This window comes from Salmo salar, chromosome ssa03 (genome assembly GCF_905237065.1).
Source record: "Salmo salar chromosome ssa03, Ssal_v3.1, whole genome shotgun sequence".
NCBI lineage: Eukaryota > Metazoa > Chordata > Actinopteri > Salmoniformes > Salmonidae > Salmo > Salmo salar.
This window is the reverse complement of record NC_059444.1, coordinates 74,067,853-74,082,310: the sequence shown is the minus strand read 5'-3', so window position 1 is coordinate 74,082,310 and position 14,458 is coordinate 74,067,853. Positions and strand designations below refer to the sequence as shown.

Genomic DNA, 14,458 nt, shown 5'->3' with positions numbered 1-14,458 from the left:
CCATCCCCTGTAGCCACGTCCAAGTCCCGCCCCTCTGGTTCTCCTGCCAGGAAGAAGGGGTGTCAGACTTATGGGTACGTCCCCTGCGGAAGAGAGGGGCAGTCAACGAGGCATTCGGTTCCCTGCACTGTTCCTTCTTGGGTGGAGCACAGACTCTCCACACAAGGGAGATCACTCTACCCCCGGGTGCCCTCCGTGCCACAGCTCTCCCCTCCACTCGTTCGTTTTCAGCCGAGGCAGGAAGACAAATTGCCAGTTGATTCGAAGCATTGTCACCTGTTCCCAGTGTCACTACACTCTCTTTCAATAAAACACCTGTCACAACCAGGCATCTTGCCAAGGAAACAGAGCAAAAATACAATGCACCACTGGTGAGTGAGAGTCAGCCTCCCTGTTGGCTACTCGCCGAGAGAGTAGACAATTGGCACGCATGTGCCGTCAAGCCTTGAATCCTATCCACAGTTACCAAGGGCTACAGACTGCAGTTTGCAATGAGACCTCCTGCCTTCAACGGCATTCTGGAAAGGTATACCGAAACTTCTGTACTTTTTGTTTATACTAGAACATGGTACTAGAATTTTTCTAAACTTTTGGTAATTCTGTCAAATGTCTCATGTCATCTACTGATTGAGAGAGGATCAAGTCTCTCTAGCAGCGCTGCCGATGTCCCCTTATAGGGTAAACGCATCGTGCCTGCTCCACTTAGTCATTGCTAGCTCAAGCCTGTCCCAAGGAACCATTGCACTCACTGGGAGTCTGGGCTGCATCATGTTAGCTCCCCACTCATGCTGCACAGACGTTAACACACTTCAATAATGCTGCACGGCATGTAAAAATGTTTCAACTTTTAATTACTGTTTGCAAAACAATGTCCATTACAGGCTACAACACTTTACAATGCCAGAAGATACCAGTAGCTTCCAGCTTTGTAGGTTAACTTTCCTTGCTAACTTACAACTGAAGCTAACTGTCAGGTTGTGCGCTACTGGTGTAGAAGTCAGGTGCAGGAGAGCAGAGTTGTGATCAGGTGCACACTTTATTTGGCAGAAGCAAACAACAGACGGACGCAACTGCGTCAAACAAACCTCCAGCCAAAAGCAAAAGTGAAAGCGCGACAAAGTCACAATGATTAAAAAATGTTTAACAATAAACATACTACGGGTGAACACGGTACACGGAGAAAAACCAGCCTGGCGCGTCACACAAAACAAAAACAATTCCACACAAAGACATGGGGGGAACAGAGGGAATATATATATATATGTAGTGTGATTAGGGAATGTAAACCAGGTGTGCGGGGAAACAAGACAAAACAAATGGAACAATGAACAGTGGAGCGGCAATGGCTAGAAGACTGGTGACGTCGACTGCCGAACGCCGCCCGAACAAGGAGAGGAGCCGACTTCGGCGGAAGTCGTGACACTAACGTTAATTCACTATTCTAGAACTTTGTTTGTGATAACTAAGTACCATAATGCAAGTATGCTGATTTCAAAGCTGATTGTCACCAAAAACCATACAGTCATTGACAAAATACCTATTCCTTCACTTGTTCTCCCTAGCCCCGAGTGTCTGGTCTGGAGCGTGAAGTCCTGAGCTCTGAAGTGCTGGTCTGCTACTGCGTAGCAAGCCCTGGTCTGCCCTCGAAAGCCTATGTAAATTACGATTAAAAACAAACAAAACATTTTGAAGCCATTTTGGCCACTAAAATGTGTTTATTATGATCAAGTTTGGTCCCCACAGTGAATTATTATAAAGTTCACTACAAATCGTGATATTTAATTAAATAGTGATCCGTTCTGACCACTACATTTGTCGTCACACAGGACCACGTGCTGACACAGACCAATCACAGGCTGGCAGGCCTGAGTTTGCCTGGTTGGGTTGACTCTCTCAGGCAGGATGAAATCGACTACATCGACCATGATCCTTTGCTAGTTATGGCCACTTTCACCATGATCGTTAGCGATTTTGTTTTTGGTTGCCATTCAGCCCCATTCAGCAATATGGCGCGCTTCAAATTCAAATACTTTCGGCTTCATGCGCCATCGGGAGTTATCTATAGGAATACGTGGATGACATCAACGCTATCACTATCTACTGGTTTTAATGTCTATGCCCTCACCTCCCATCTCTCTCACTGTGTGTGTGAATGATGTCATTAGGTCTTAGAGACAGCACACACTTTTATAAAAGAAGAGATTGCTTCTTCAATGCAAATGTTGTTGATCAGCACAATAACATTAGTCCCAAATGGAAAGGAAATAGATACTTTTTCATCTGTAACCCCATGAAATCAGCCAAAACAAGCTGAATAACTCAATACATGAACACACTCCTATTGAAAATGCATTCACCTTTATTAGGCTCCCAAGTGGCGCAGCGGTCTAAGGTACTGCATCTCAGTGCTTGAGGTGTCACTACAGTCACCCTGGTTTGATTCCAGGCTGTATCATAACCGGCCGTGATTGGGAGTCCCGTAGGGCGGTGCACAATTGGCCCAGTGTTGTCTGGGTTTGGCCGGTGTAGGCTGTCATTGTAAATAAGCATTTGTTCTTAACTGGCTTGCCTAGTTAAATTAAGGTTAAAGAAAAAAAGAATTGTGAATTGGCCTTGGCTACATCTGAATTAACCCAGTTTATCAATAGCTATTTACAATTAAATTCAATTGCCATTATGTTATCTAGTTACCTTGTAATAAACAAAGTCAAATGGATTATATGATGGTATAATTGATTAATTAATGCATACATGGCTATCTTTGAAAAATGTACATGATGTAATATAGACCTCAAAAGATCTGTCTGGATCAAGTGCCATTCTGTCACTTTGTCTGGCTAATTTTCCTTTTTTGCCGTGGTATCGTTTTGGTGTACTAAACCTGATATCAAAGTCAAATTATGTCGAATTCTGGTTTTGTGACAACACTACTTGGCACGCAGTAGTGTCAATTGCCAGGTTTGCACTTGTTCACAGCCTAGCAAAGGCAATTATTCTGTGGAGCAAAACTCATCAACTTTCCTTATGCGCGACTCATGTCCTTGGCATACTAAATGTAGGAGTGGACTTATTGTCCAGAGGGAATCCCCTTTACAGATATTGGAAACTCCATTTCCGAGTAGTGGAGGGAATCGAGAAGAAATGCAGACAAGCATCCGTAGATCTCTTTGCATCGCATGAAAAGGCACATTACCCGTATTTCTTTGAGATATCAGGTTATGCACCTCAAGGACTGGACTCTCTCAAACTGCTCAAAGCTTTTCCCCCTACAGGACTCATACTCCCCAATAGGGCTGTGGAGGTCAAGACCTTTTGTCCGCCTGTGATTGTCAAGCAAATAACTGTCGGTCTCACGGTATTTGATCATTAATTAACATAAACACATTTAGCATCTCCTGTCTTCCTACAAGCCACTGATGCAGACCTTTGGAACATATACATTTTAAAAAGTCTAATAAATCCATGTAATATAGCCTACACCATCACAATAAATCCATTATTTATTTTAGACAGGTCTAAAGAAACATGATATGAAGAAAATGTAGTCTAGTCTGAGTTTTCCTGATCTGGCTATGCCATATGGCTGTGGGCTACACTAGTTAGTTTAGCAGACAAGATTTGCTTAGAATTCCATGCCATTATTTTATAGTATGAAGAATGCAATTGAACAAAGCTGAATAAAATAGAAAGGATATTTTATCCAAACGATTTGAGGGAATGCACACATTCAGCTATTCTGTGTAGAGGTTAACAAAGAAATAGGTACTCCTATATGATTTAATTTAGAGCAGTGGTTCCCAACCAGGGGTACCACTTGGCCTATCCACAGGGGGTAATTGAGAAGACTCAAGAGACCATAGACCTACTGTTAAAATGCACATGAGGGGGTACTTCAGGGGTACCCCGAGCAGAGCAAAATTCAGTTACATACATTAACCGAAAAAGGTTGGGAACCACTGATTTAGAGTTATTAATGTAACTTTAGTTGTTCTACAAACGTTGGGCTATATGTTTAGATTTTTAATACATTGCAAGGCTGCATGATGCGACTCTAATGATGATTTGAAGGCTTTACACACTTCGTCATTCTCTCATTCACAATTTGAGAAGCACTTGATAATGCCTCGAATATCCCGGCGGCAGCCCCTTTGTGTGGCCATAATGCACCCCAAAAAAAATCAATGCCTTTTGTAGACCTTCTCCCTGAGGCTCTCCATCACGTGACCGGGTCTTTCTCACAGGCTACAAGTGAAGACCGACACATCAGGGACATAACTGGGCGTGTCCTTATCCAATTCCGAGGTGCATATTGAAGATATTGGAAGAACTGTCCACATTTAGTTTTCGTCAGCAAACGAGATGAGTAGGCCTAACGAACAGCAAAAGCACGAGCCTATTTCAATCTACTATCCTGCATAGTATAAAAGTTGACCTATTCTGTGTGAGAAATAAATATTCCAAACATAGTCTGGGACAGTTGTGGAATGCGATAGATCCCAAATCAATACAACCATTAGCATCAACAAAAACTTTTTTTATGCAATGAGGCTGACGCAACAGATCAGAACGTTTAGCGTAAAATGTTGATAAACTATTAGGCTATTTCTTCACGTTATAAGCGCAGCAATGCGCACGTGGCAGTAGGCTATAAACATGAATGTTCTGTTAGCGAAAAACACCATTATCAAAAGTGACTGCAAATGCAATTATGCATGTAATGCTTTTATTATAAAGGTGAATTTTTATCGTGAAAATGATCTTCCACAAACTTGAAACTCACACGGTGCTTATGTATGCCAGTTAAGCTCTACACCCCTTGTAAAGTGGATTAATGTGCTTAATTTTAAGGAGTTATTTGGCCACTTTAGTTGTGATACAAACTTTGTCAAAACATTATAGGCCTATGGGCTAAGCTACATGAGGTGTGTGATTATGATTGTTTTTATTCTTGCCTTAAGCTGGGCATCATTCACAAGTGATAATATAGAATTCACAAGTGATTGGCTAATATTGTCACCCATCAGATTATTCTTGATTTAATCTTGTCTTTATATATAATAAACTCAGCAAAAAAAGAAACATCCTCTCACTGTCAACTGTGATAATTTTCAGCAACTTAACGTGTAAATATTTGTATGAACATAACAAGATTCAACAACTGAGACATAAACTGAACAAGTTCCACAGACATGTGACTAACAGAAATGGAATAACGTGTCCCTGAACAAAAGTAACAGTCAGTATCTGGTGTGGCCACAAGCTGCATTAAGTACTGCAGTGCATCTCCTCCTCATGGACTGCACCAGATTTGCCAGTTCTTGCTGTGAGATGTTACCCCACTCTTCCACTAAGGCACCTGCAAGTTCCCAGACATTTCTGGGGGAATGGCCCTAGCCCTCACCCTCCGATCCAACAGGTCCCAGATGTGCTCAATGGGATTGCGATCCGGGCTCTTTGTTGGCCATGGCAGAACACTGATATTCCTGTCTTGCAGGAAATCACGCACAGAACGAGCAGTATGGCTGGTGGCATTGTCATGCTGGAGGGTCATGTCAGGATGAGCCTGCAGGAAGGGTACCACATGAGGGAGGAGGATGTCTTCCCTGTAACGCACAGATTTGAGATTGCCTGCAATGACGACAAGCTCAGTCCGATGATGCTGTGACACACTGCCCCAGACCATGATGGACCCTCCACCTCCAAATTGATCCCGCTCCAGAATACAGGCCTCGGTGTAACGCTCATTCCTTCGACGATAAACGTGAATCCGACCATCACCCCTGGTGAGACAAAACTGCGACTCGTCAGTGAAGAGCACTTTTTGCCAGTCCTGTCTGGTCCAGCAACAGTTGGTTTGTGCCCATAGGTGACGTTGTTCCCGGTGATGTCTGGTGAGGACCTGCCTTACAACAGGCCTCAGTCCAGCCTCTCTCAGCCTATTGCGGACAATCTGAGCACTGATGGAGGGATTGTGCGTTCCTGGTGTAACTCGGGCAGTTGTTATTTCCATTCTGTACCTGTCCCACAGGTGTGATGTTCGAATGTACCGATCCTGTGCAGGTGTTGTTACATGTGGTCTGCCACTGCGAGGATGATCAGCTGTCCGTCCTGTCTCCCTGTAGCGCTGTCTTATGCGTCTCACAGTACGTACATTGCAATTTATTGCCCTGGCCACATCTGCAGTCCTCATGCCTCCTTGCAGCATACCTAAGGCATGTTCACGCAGATGAGCAGGGACCCTGGGAATCTTTATTTGGTGTTTTTCAGAGTCAGTAGAAAGGCCTCTTTAGTGTCCTAAGTTTTCATAACTGTGACCTTAATTGCCTACCGTCTGTAAGCTGTTAGTGTCTTAACAACCATTCCACAGGTGCATGTTCATTAATTGTTTATGGTTCATTGAACAAGCATGGGAGACAGTGTTTAAATCCTTTACAATGAAGATCTGTGAAGTTATTTGGATTTTTATGAATTATCTTTGAAAGACAGGGTCCTGAAAAAGGGACTTTTTTTGGTTGATGAGTTTGTGAAATTCGTTTTGATTTAGAATGGACCATTTATCATGCACCTGTATTGAAGCAGGGGGGAAAATACATGCCATCTCTGCACTTAAATAGCGAATGCCAGCCAGGTAAGCTATAGTCCTGTTGTAAAGATAAGCAATGTGCTTAATATTAGGAAAGTTGATAAATAAATATTGTAGGCCTAGCTTATAGAAAGCTGATGGGATTCTCCTCTTCTTAATGGAGGCCGTTTTGGGCTCATGGGCTCTCATGTAGTGTCTGATTAGATTTTTGATTACATTTGCATTGATGTCAGAGTGATTAGAGGGACAGCGGGGCATCAGAGCTTGGAGAAGCCTAATTACTGTGACTGCCTTCGTGACTTGTGACCGCCGGTGTGGCGGTAATACAGTCAACGCAACAGCCCTAATGAAGGAAGGAGGCTTCTCCCTTATCCCGGTAGCCCCTCGATGGCCAGGCAAGCTCTGGCTAGCAGAGATCATTCTTATGCTTTGCAAAGAGCCCTGGAAACTCCCATTACGCACGGATCTCCTGACCCAGGTAAACAGAGAAATGTATCAACCTTACCCATAGACCATGGCCCTCTGGGCCTGGCCCATGAGAGGTTAAATCTGGTCACGACAGGCCTGCCTCTCAGAGTAATTGAGACCAGAGCCCCTTCTACAGGCTCACTGTATGAACATTAGTGGTGCATTTTTGAGAAGTAATGTGACCAAAAACAGATCATTCCTTACAAACCCACATAAAAAAAATGGCAGTACATCCAACCGGCCTCCCAACTACAGACCACGTGTAAACACGCCAGCCCAGGACCTCCACATCCAGATTCTGCAGGATTGTCTGAGACCAGCCACCCTGAAACTGTGGGTTTCTCCAACTGAAAACGTTCTGCACAAACTGTCAGAAACCGTCTCGGCGAAGCTCATCGGCATGCACGTCTTCCTCACCAAGGTCTTGACCTGACTGAAGTTTGGCATCGTAACTGACTTCAGTTGGCAAATGCCCACCTTCGATGGCCACTGGCATGCTGGAGAAGTGAGCTCTTCACGGATGAATCCCAGTTTTAACTATACTGGGCAGATGGCAGACTGCGTGTATAGCATCGTGTGGGTGAGCGGTTTGTTGCTGTCAACATTGTGAATAGAGTGCCCCACGGTGGCGGTGGGGTTATGGTATGGGCAGGCATAAGCTACGGACAATGAACATGATTGCATTTTATCAATGTCAATCGTAATGCACAGAGATACCGTTACGAGATCCTGAGGCCCATTGTCGTGTCATTCATCCGCTGCCATCACCTCATGTTTCAGCATGATAATGCACAGTACCATGTCGCAAAGATCTGTACACAATTCCTGGAAGCTGAAAATGTCCCAGTTCTTCCATGGACTGCATTCTCACCAGACATGTCACCCATTGAGCACATTTGGGATGCTCTGAATCGACATGTACGACAGCGTGTTCCCTCCAATATCCAGAAACTTCTCACAGCCAATGAAGAGGAGTAGGACCACATTCCACAGGCCACAATCAACAGCCTGATCAGCTGTATACGAAGGAGATGTGTCGCGCTGCATGAGGCAAATGGGGGTCACACCAGATACTGACTGGTTTTCTGATCCAAGACATGCATATCTGTATTCCCAGTCATGTGAAATCCATAGATTAAGGCCTAATGAATTTATTTCAATCAACTGTTTTCCTTATATGAGCTGTAACTCAGTAAAATCTTTGAAATTGTTGTATGTTGCATTTATATTTTTGTTCAGAGTAGTATTTGTCCAGTAGGTTTCCTGAAGGAGAAAGCCCCCTACTTCTATGTCAAACATAATAAAACAAAAACATGTTAGTAAATACTACACTTATGTCCCCAAAAACTCTACAGTACATAGATTACTGTCTGCAAAAACTCTACAGTAAAAACTATAGTATACCGTACTAGTCTGTAAAAACAGTTCAGTAAATACTATAGTACAGAGGTTCCCAAACTTTTTTGGCCCAATGCCCCATTTTTATATCTGAACCTTGTCGTGATACCAACCATGTGAAAAACAAATTATGTTATTAATAGCCAAAGTTTACTTCTTTATTTGGGCCTATGGCAGTCAATTGAAAAACATTCTAACAGTATTTCTGATTTCTTTTAATGATGCACTCCAGCAATTTTTTTACTTTTAAAAACAACATCCCACTTATAAATAGAGTAAGCTAAAAATAAGTATGTTTTGAGCAAAATGTGTTTTTTTTTAGACAAGTACAAACTTCATGGAGTAAGCCATTCAGGGAGTTGGCCTGATGGTGCCCTCTGATGTCATTGGCATCCCCCCTTGCTTGAGGAACAATAGAGGAGCAATAGAGAACAAAAGAGGACCCCCCCCCCCACTTGTGCCATGTCAGATTACACCTGGACCACTTTTGGAGATATGCCTTTTGTTAAGTAAATCAGGTAATAAATTAGCTGGAGACTAGAGTAGGAACTGGAGAGACTAGTTTCTGGAGGACAATGCCATGCTGACTCGCATGCGGACTAACGTGTGATTGGGGCTAAGTGCGGTTTGAACAATGCAGGCGTGAACAATGCTGAAGGGACGTGAACAAAGAAGAGACTTTCAAAGGCTTTTTCTCCTACATGTCTCCTAAGTGGATTTACAGGTTTATTATCTTTCAAAGTAGCATAACTTTCCCATTTTTCCTCCAACTACAGTGTATGTGTCACGACTTCCGCCGAAGTCGGTCCCTCTCCCTGTTCGGGCGGCGTTCGGCAGGCGACGTCACCGCCTTCTAGCCATCGCCCATCCACTTTTCATTTTCTATTTGTCTTTGTCTTACACACCTGGTTTCAATCCCCCAATTACTTGTTCATTATTTAACCCTCTGTTCCTCCATGTTTGTTTGTTTGAGTAATTGTTTATTGTATTGCGGTCTGTATTTGTGGCCTTGTATTTATACGACGTGTATTGTTATATTATTGAGTAAAATTGCTTTCATTACTCATATCTGCTGTCCTGGGCCTGACTCATCTCACCAGCTACACACAGACGCCTTACAGTATGATATACTGTACCATTTTGAAGCTCTGCATTTCCTCTTCCTCTAGCTGTACTGGTTAGATATTCACAGGACACATGACCACCTAGGCCAGGTTCATTAAATCAAGGCCGGGAAATAAGCAAGTTCAGACATAAAGCATAATAAAGTTTGCAGACACAGCAATGGTAAGAGGCAAACCAGTAGGTCAGATGACAGCTGATCCAGAGAAGGAACAGGATATACTGAACAGTAGTTTCATATAGGGGCATAAGTGAGCATTCAAATTCAGTATTTGAAAGAACCCTTTCTAGGCCTGATTCCAATACGTCTTTCACTGCCGTAAAATGGACAAATTGACTTTTAAAGGATGGATGCATCTCACATTTTCACAGTGCCCTTCTTCTTCTTTAATTACTTGTTACTTTTATTTCTTATTCTTGTCCGTATTTTTTTAAACTGCATTGTTGGTTAGGGGCTCGTAAGTAAGCATTTCACTGTAAGGTCTACCTACACCTGTTGTATTCGGCACATGTGACAAATAAAATTTGATTTTAACCAACAGGTTCCTGCTCCTTATCTGTATATTGTTTATTGTCTATGATTCTGTGTTGCTTAGTTGGTAAGCATGTGGTGCTTGCTATTCCAAGGTTGTGGGTTCAATTCCTGCAGGGATTACAGACTCATTCTAAAAATGTATGTACCTATTGTGTCATTAACATTTCTCTCACTTCCCTCTCTTCCCCTCCCCCTTCTCTCCCTGCATTTCTCCCTCCTCTTCTCACTCCCTCTCTCTCCCAGGGGCGTGGATAGTGACGGGGGGGCTGAGGGAGGGGGTGGGTCGTTGTGTTGGGGAGGCAGTGCGAGATCATGCAGCAGCGGCTTCCTCCCTCTCCCAGAAGAAAGTCATTGCTGTGGGCGTGGCCCCCTGGGGGCTGGTGCACAACAGAGAGCAGCTAGTTAACACACAGGTACACGCTCAGAGACACAAATACACTTACACACACACACATGAATAGACGCATACATGTCATGACCACACACACACAATGTTCAATGTATACAGAATTAAACATGCACAGACACACACACATAAGGCGGCACAGGAACACACTACTGTACACTGACACTGAATACAAATAAATTAATGTCCTTCACTTTCCTTCATCTCTCCCCTCTTCTCACCCTCTCTCACTCAGCCAAGCAAAACCACAGGAAATGTAATTAGTAACAACAAGGACATTGTAATACACAATGGATGGTAATCACACTGACCTCTCTTTTTCTGTCTCCCCTCCTTTATTTTCTCTACCTTGATCTCTCTCCCCCTCCCCTCTCGCTTTACCTTCGCTGATCCCCTTCTCTAACCTTGCTCCCACCCCCCTCTCTTTCTCTCCATCTCCTCCCCCTCCTCCTCCTCTCTCAGGGTAGTTTCCCTGCGCGGTATTATGTCCAGAACGCATCCCGTGACTCGTGCTGCCTGGATAATAACTACCAGGCCTTCCTGCTGGTGGATGATGGGAGTGTAGGCCGGCGGGGAGGGGAAACGGCCTTCAGGTCCAAGATGGAAGACTACATCTCCCACCAGCGCACCGGCATCTGGGGTGAGACACAGTACACACCACACACACCACACACACGGCAGGTAGCCTAGTGGTTAGCGCGTTGGACTTGTAACCGAAAGTTCTTCCCCTGAGCAAGGCAGTTAACCCACTGTTCCTAGGCCGTCATTGAAAATAAGAATTTGTTCTTAACTGACTTGCCTAGTTAAATAAAGATAAAATAAATGCATACGTACTGGTAAGACTAGCCCCCATCTCCTAAAAGTTTATAAAATATATTACAGGTGTACAGGTGAAGTGCAGCATTTTCAAGCCGCCCAGTGAAGGTGTACTAAGTGCAGATCACAGTGACTTTTTCTTTAATCAGCAATCATGTTTCTAGTGCACAGATTTCAGCATGCAAGTGTGAGGTTACGGTAAGCCAAAGTTATGCTGTCTATGGAGTGGTCATTATCTGCCATCTAAAGCCCCTATCCTATTCCCACGTGTTTACAATTATAAAACCTGATTTATTTCTCGTAACGTTCAAGTACGAGTTTTCACCTACATTTCACACCCAACGTCCTATGCGATATGATATAGCCTATACAACTCAGTGATGCTCATGTAACGCTTTCGTGTTGATTATATTCGGTGGGTTATTTTTATATTTCAGTAAGAAAGACTAACAATGTTTGACAGTTCATCCAAAGTTGAACTCATCTGGTGAGCAACCAATGGGAGTTTCTGTTGTTGACATCATGGCTACACTGTAAAAAAACTATGTTGATTCAACATACAATTGTAAGGCAACCAGCTGCAATAGGATTGTGTTTGCTCAACATTTGGGCATATAGCTGAACCAACATACATTCTCAAGTTTTATTTGTATATTCACTCAACTTGGAATTTTAGGTTGAGTGAATATACAATTCAACTTGAGAATTTATTCTACTTTATTTGCATATTTCCCATTGTAATCACAAGGCCTTTCTTTGAAGACCCAGTTACACCCTAATGCAGTGGTCTGAAACTCCTGGTTTACATGCCACATCAAACCTGCAAGTCACATTAAGCAAAGTGATGTGTAATTCCTTTTTTGGGGGACAGGGGATTGTTTTATTGAGATCGGATAGTGAAGAGGAGACAGGAAAGGTAGGAGAGATTAGTGATGGTCGTTCGCGAATGAAAGGCTCTTTTTGGTGAACGTCGGGAATTGAATCTCATTGGTGAAAAAGACGTTCAATTGGCTCTCTGATTTGCATACTGCTACTACTGCTTTTTGATCTTCAAACAACGATTATCTACAAATAAGTTACACAATCATTGTCTGAAGATGGTGAATCATCACTGCAGAAACAATAAATAGTGGGGAGAGCACATCATTCTGGTGCATGCGCAGGAAGACCATGCTAATATTCTCTGTATCAATCCAATTTTAATATGTGTCCCGGTGGATCGGTCATAAAAGAGAAGAGGAGATTTCCTTGCATTTATACACTGTAAAAAAGCCAACATAACCAACAGCGTTATTCTGTGAGTTGAGTGGACTTCAAATGGACAAGAATTTGAGCTAAGAAATTTTGTTTACTCAACAAACTCCGTTCAAAGTGAGCTGAATTTGAAAAGGTTTGAGTAAAATTACATTCATATTTGCCTTTGGTAGGCAACACTGTATGTTGGTTCAGCTATACTGTATGCCCAAATGTTGAGCAAACTCACAATCCTATTGCAGCTGTTTCATTACACTCGCAATAACATCTGCTAAACACGTGTATGTGACCAATAACATTTAATTTGTTTGCCTTACAATTGTACGTTCAATCAAAAAATTCGAAGCGAGACGAATTTGAACAAGCTTGTTGAGTAAAATTACAAATGTATGTTTGCTCAAAACCATGCCTAACATTATCATACAGTGTCTCCCAGCATGCTCTATTGCAGGTTGATTTTCAGATGTTTTTTCTTTCAATACCTGTGTTTTTGCATGTACATTGATTGGTTAATTACACAAACATAAAAACAAATATCTAAACTAACCTAATGTTAGTAATTTGACTTTTTGCACCTGTTTCTGAGATGGCTGTTGCAGTTATATGATTTAGGTAGTCTCGATACATTTTCCTTGCCCTGGCAGCCATTCTCAATGCTGGTGATTCAAAGTGCCAATTGTTGTATAGTCTCACTCTGGCCGGAATTACACATCACATGGCCTGTCTGGTCCAACGGTTAAAGCCGCGGACCCCGGCCCACATGCACAGCCTAGGCTAACAGAGTTGGCATGGGTTCAAGTCCACTGCCCTTCTGACTTGCAATCTCTCCTAGTCATGGGCAGTTATTTTGCTCCGTTTTTGTATAAGAGCCGCATCATTTAGCTCCAAATGGCTCCTCATTCAAAATGCTTGAAATTCTGAAAATATGCGCACATCTCAAATGTAAATCCCAAAAATGAGGCTACCATTATGTCAGATCATGATATGCACGTTCAAATAGCTACATTTTCACCTGGTCAAATTATTAGATCCCCTGAAGAAAATAATGATGATAATAATAATACTCACTGCAAAAATTTTCTCTGCGCAAGCATAACGTGCACTATCGTGAAGTGCCACAATTTAAAAAATATTTTTTAATAAGGAAATCCGTTTAACTAACTGTTCTAAACCCACAATGCTTGTGGATATTCATATGAGTAGTACATCATGAAACATTCACACATTGACATTAATATGATGGACATTCACAATGACATCTGATCAATGACTCATGACTAAAAACTTGATAATAATTTGATGGATTTCTCCCCACACCCCTTCCCTGTACCTGTTATCTTCCAGGTAGTGGCAGTATAGAGATTCCTGTGCTGTGTATGCTCATCTCAGGGGAAGCTGCCATGCTGAAGGTAAGCTATTACAACATCACTATCATCACTTAACTTTACTGTCCATGTCCAGAACATTCCCTTCACCCCCCCAAACCTCTCTCTCTCCCTCCCTCCAGAGGGTGGATCTCTCTCTGAGGAAGGCTACTCCCTGGCTGGTGTTGAATGGTTCTGGTCCAGCGGCAGACCTTATCTGTGAGCTGCTGGATGCCTTGTCAGCTGTGCCCATGAGCTGCACCTCTCCCCCGCCAGAGGGTGAGGGGAGCGAGAGCCCCAGCGCGGAGCTGCGCGAAAGGACCCGTGAGAGGGTCAAGAGGCACTTCCCTGCCGAGGCAGACCGGGAGAAGCTTGTGGACAGGGTGCGTGTGGGATGGGTGGGGAGTGTGTGAGTGAGCACTTCATCATACTGCTTATTTCTCGCCCTCTCTCCTCCTTTGTTTTTCTATCTCTCTATGTCTCTCTCCCCTCTCTGTCTCGCTCTCCTCTTT

The 14,458-nt window shown here is 43.2% G+C and overlaps 1 protein-coding gene across 1 annotated transcript in view; it reads left to right on the top strand.

Moving 5' to 3' along the window:
- LOC106600670 (transient receptor potential cation channel subfamily M member 4) overlaps positions 1 to 14,458 on the top strand; it is a 60,504-nt gene that overhangs the window by 16,119 nt on the left and 29,927 nt on the right. Inside the window, exons 5-8 of the mRNA XM_014192188.2 lie at positions 10,350 to 10,519; positions 10,975 to 11,152; positions 13,927 to 13,991; positions 14,090 to 14,329. Coding sequence (XP_014047663.2) covers positions 10,350 to 10,519; positions 10,975 to 11,152; positions 13,927 to 13,991; positions 14,090 to 14,329 — 653 coding nt within the window. The remainder of the gene's footprint in view (positions 1 to 10,349; positions 10,520 to 10,974; positions 11,153 to 13,926; positions 13,992 to 14,089; positions 14,330 to 14,458) is intronic.